This window comes from Trypanosoma conorhini, assembly GCF_003719485.1.
Source record: "Trypanosoma conorhini strain 025E chromosome Unknown Tco_14.4_contig_01052, whole genome shotgun sequence".
Classification (NCBI taxonomy): Eukaryota; Euglenozoa; class Kinetoplastea; order Trypanosomatida; family Trypanosomatidae; genus Trypanosoma; species Trypanosoma conorhini.
The window spans coordinates 1-4,211 of record NW_021705147.1 but is presented as its reverse complement, the minus strand read 5'-3'; the positions used below and the strand labels follow the sequence as shown (position 1 = coordinate 4,211).

General features: G+C 57.9%; 1 protein-coding gene across 1 annotated transcript, besides 7 other annotated features; it reads right to left on the bottom strand.

The window, feature by feature from the left end:
• Nucleotides 1–33: 33 nt before the first annotated feature.
• Nucleotides 34–62: a microsatellite.
• A 151-nt stretch (nt 63–213) lies between these two features.
• Nucleotides 214–247: a microsatellite.
• Nucleotides 248–375: 128 nt separating this feature from the next.
• Nucleotides 376–3,210, bottom strand: Tco025E_09285 (tRNA (cytosine34-C5)-methyltransferase; the record flags this gene model as incomplete). The annotated part of the gene is made up of 1 exon (XM_029376105.1): nt 376–3,210. One exon carries the CDS (start codon nt 3,208–3,210, stop codon nt 376–378), a length of 2,835 nt encoding a protein of 944 aa, XP_029223778.1.
• A 283-nt stretch (nt 3,211–3,493) lies between these two features.
• Nucleotides 3,494–3,517: a microsatellite.
• A 24-nt stretch (nt 3,518–3,541) lies between these two features.
• Nucleotides 3,542–3,569: a microsatellite.
• A 27-nt stretch (nt 3,570–3,596) lies between these two features.
• Nucleotides 3,597–3,662: a microsatellite.
• A 440-nt stretch (nt 3,663–4,102) lies between these two features.
• Nucleotides 4,103–4,141: a microsatellite.
• Nucleotides 4,142–4,174: 33 nt separating this feature from the next.
• Nucleotides 4,175–4,205: a microsatellite.
• Between the last annotated feature and the right edge of the window lie 6 nt (nt 4,206–4,211).

Genomic DNA, 4,211 nt, shown 5'->3' with positions numbered 1-4,211 from the left:
AAAACAAAAAACAAAGCAAATAAAACAGAAAACAGGGGAAGGGGAGGGGAGGGAGGGGGAAGTAAAGAGACAACAACTGACGGGTGGTGGTGGGGAAAGTCAGGGAGAGGCTACAAGGCAAACAGTAAGGACAACAACACAAAGCGAGCGGCGACAGCGCGTCAAGAGAAGCATCAGGATAAATGCACCCAGGCATGTACTCCTCCCCCTTTCCACCCTCACCCACACACACACAGAGACACACACATTCTCTCGCCCGCGCTCGCTCTGTCTCAGCCGACTTCCTCCCTCTCGTTGGCCCGTTTGCAGTCAACCGGTGCATAAAGGGGCCTCAATAAAAAAAACGCCCAAAAAAAACATGGGGTGACCCGCCGCTTAAATTTCGAAGTATGCCCCTCCTACGCGTTGCCTTTGGCTCTCAGCGTCATTGCAGCAACCAAGACTGCTGCTGCTGCTGCTCTGGTGCGTGGCGGCAGCTCCGGCAGTGGCGGTCGTGGGCGACGGCGGCGACGAGGACGACGACACGGGGGGAACCGACGAGTAGAGGTGTCGGTGTTGGCGCTGCGCCGTCAGTGGCCGACCCTCCAACCCTGCACTGTCCATCGTCCTGCTCGTGTTGTAACGTGCACCCATTTGCATGTGTTCCTGTTCCAGCGCCGCCGTCGTCGCCCCGCTCCGTCGACTGTGGGCAAGGGCGCGACCAATAACAGCCAGGCATCGCTGACGTGCATCCTGCGAAAGCGATAGCTGCAGCTCCACGCCCGCCGAGGAGCGACGCAAAAGCACAGGAATGCTAAGAGATGCAAGGCCATCTGCGTGGCTGCCCGTGTGCAAATCGACAGGCGCGGGAGGCGGCAGACAACCCACAATGAAGTTCCCTTCACGTGAGCCAATAGCCGCAAAGGCGCGGGCCACCCACTGCAGCGGCGTCTGACGCTGCGCCGTCGCAGCCTCCTCGTCCACGCGTGCCACGCCCCCAACGATCCGCCGCGCCAACAGTTTAGGGTCCTCCTGCATCTCGGACAGCTTCAGTACCTGATGGGACAGTAGCCACTGCACCTCCGACAACGGAAGCGGCAACACGCGCGAGGTGGCATAAGGCCGCAGGTGGAACGCGCCACTCTCCGTCAGGCCTCCTGTCGCCGCTTCAATAGCAACAATGCCCACATCTAGCAACGCGGCGGCTGAAGACGAGGAAGACGACGCGGTGACGGAGGGAATCGCCCTCATATGGCCCCAACAGCTCTCAGAAATAAGCAGAAGTCCCTGGCTTTCCTTCCAGGCGGCGCAGAGGCCACATTTGGTCAAAAAGCCCTCCAGCTGTGTTGCACTGTCATTGAAGAACCCGCCAAGGTGACGCTGCAGCAACATGTTCCCCGCCGAGAGTCGCACAACACCGCAGGTATGCAAAATAGAGTCGGCAGCAAGGTGTCCGCCGGAAACGGCGGTCGTCTCCTCTCTCACGATACGCTTTGGAGACGAAGGCGCAAAACGCGCTGAACCGTGCTGCAGTTTACGCAGGGCGGCGAGGAAGAAGCCCTCCGCCCCGCCGTTGCGGTGGGGTAAAACACGCAAACAGCACGTTTCAAGCGCCGCTTGAACGCCCGCATTCCCGTCAGGTGGAAAAAGCTCCACGGAGGCCCTCTCCCCCTTCGCCTCCGCTTCTGCAAAGGTGTGCAAAAATCCTCCCGCACGCGATGGAACGAGCCAGCGTGGTAAACCTCGACTAAAGTGCCAGCCGCTATTCGCCGTCATGGAAGGTGGTGGGCGAATCAGCTCCACTCCACCATCTGCCAACACGGTTGACACTACCGCCTCATTTTCCAAGGGGTTTAGGGTGCAGGTCGAGTAGACGACGCACCCGCCTGCAGCGCACGACTCCACCGCGCGTCGCAGCAGCGCCACCTGCGTGGCAAAAAATTCCATGGCTTTTAGCGGATGCCACATGCGCCACGACATGACATCCCTCTGCATGCGGCCCTCGCCGGAGCAAGGGGCATCCACCAGGACCTTATCATATCGAGCCCCACCCGCCGCAACGGGTTGTACAGGGAAGTGTTGTCCTTGTATCTGTGTCACCGCTATCTTTGGTGAAACACCCCGCAGCCGCTGTGCAAGTGCGTGTCTGCGGGCAACTATGGCATCATTCGCTACAATGCAACCACTCTCCAAGGGGGCCCCTGAGGACGACGCGATGCCAGTCATGTAGTCAAGGATGAGAGCCGTTTTGCTCCCTGGCGAGGCACACAAATCCAACACAGCCTCTCCAGGACGTGGATCGAGCAGCAACACCGGCAGCATACTCGACGTGGATTGAAAGGAAATAAGTCGCTCGTTTGCAAGTGCCCGGAGCAGTTGCCTGTTGGAAAGAACCACATTGTGTGGGATTTCTGGCGCATCCGACATGACGAAGGCGCCACACATGGGCGGAAGCCAGGACAAGGGTGTGATGCCGGGCCGATCACGCAAGAGAGCCTCCACCGCTTTTCCGTGCACCTGTGAGGTGTGGACGCGGAACCCCACAGGCTGTCGACCCCGCAGGGCCTTGAACAGTTGCATCAGCTCCGCCTCATCCTGCACAAGTCCCTGGCGCACGAAATAACGCAAAAAGGAGGCATTTGGCGCAGTCACCACCTGATCGCGGCGCTGGCGCAACGTCGCCAGAGCCATGTTACTGTAGCCAGCGGCAAGCAGGGAGGTGTCGTGCAGCTCACCCACGTCATCCTTCCCGTCCTGCAGCGATGGAGGCAGCAGTGCGTCATCACGCTGCGCCGCGGAGGTTAGTTGCTGCCCCGCCGCCTCACCCGCCTCAGCAGCGGCAGCACCGCCGCCAACTAGCCGACGATGCCGCGAGAGCAGCGCTTCCATCACGCGTATTTCCTCCGGAGTGTGGCAGGCCGCAAGCGCATTCTTGACCCACGACGGCTCTATCGTCAGCTGCTGTTTTTGCGCGACGACGACCTCTACTGCGGCCAGTGCGACGGCGTAACTTCCGCGCCGCCGCGCCTCCTCAAAGACGAGGTTGAGAGTCCCACGCATCCAACTCCCGCGCTGCCGCGGAGCACCCTTGTAGCGCCACGGGGCGTGGCAGACGTACTGATGTACCTCGCGGCGCACGGATTCGGGGCTTTTCAACGGTGCGAAGAGTGACGCGATGTTTCCACGCAAAGATGCGAATGAATCATAGCGGCAGAGAGAAGAAGTCCGCATGGCTGCCGTTTTGCCTTAACTTTTTTTCTTTTCTTTTCGTTCCTACGGGCCTCTCCTGTATTTCCAGTTCCCTTTTTTTTTTGCTTTTCTACTTCCTGCTCGCCCTCCCCTCGCTTTTTCCCCACCTCGTTACCGTCGCTTGTATTTGTCGCCGGCGGGGCCCAACGTCAACCCCACGCCCGCGTTCCCGCTTTGCGGCCGCCGCCCCACTTCCCACCAGCAAACGGCAGCAGCAGCAGGAACCGCAAATCCAAAATGTTTATCGCTGCCACGTTGCCCCAGCGGGAGGGGGGGGGGGGGGCAGGGGAAGACACTGCAACACACACAGACACACGCACGCACGCACGCACGCACGCACGTAAACGGGCAAACCACAGCGATGGGTAAAGAAGGAGGAGGAAGAGGAAGAGGAAGAGAAAAAAGAAAAGAGAAGCAAAAATATGAGCAGAAGAGGTGCGGCATACAAACACCATTGGAGGGAAACATGCATGGCGAAAAATGTGCCTATACAGCAGTCGATGCATAGAAGGCGAGAGTGATAGATAGATAAGTAACTGGATGGAGGTAACTTGACAGACATCGAGGGAGACGCCTATCGCAAGAAAATCTCAAATAGTTTTCCAAAGAGGCACGTACATTTTTCCGTTGTCTTTCGTATTTTGCCGTATTGCTTCCTCCCCACACCCCACCATCCAAAGTGAATGAGTCACGTCGGTGACTTCGCCTTTTTACCGCTTTTGAGTGGCGACTCTCCAACCCCGCCCAGCAGCAGACGAATTTCCCGGTACGATGCTCTCCTCATGTATATATTTTTGCATATATACATATAGCTACGGATATAAGTATACATGTGCATCGTGAACCTCCCATTACCCACCACACACCCTCTCCCGAGAGACGCGGAGACAGCGAAAGAGAGCGAGAAAGAGAGGCAGACTAAACCTTTTACCATTGAAACCCTCATTATATATATATATATATATATATATATATATGCGCCT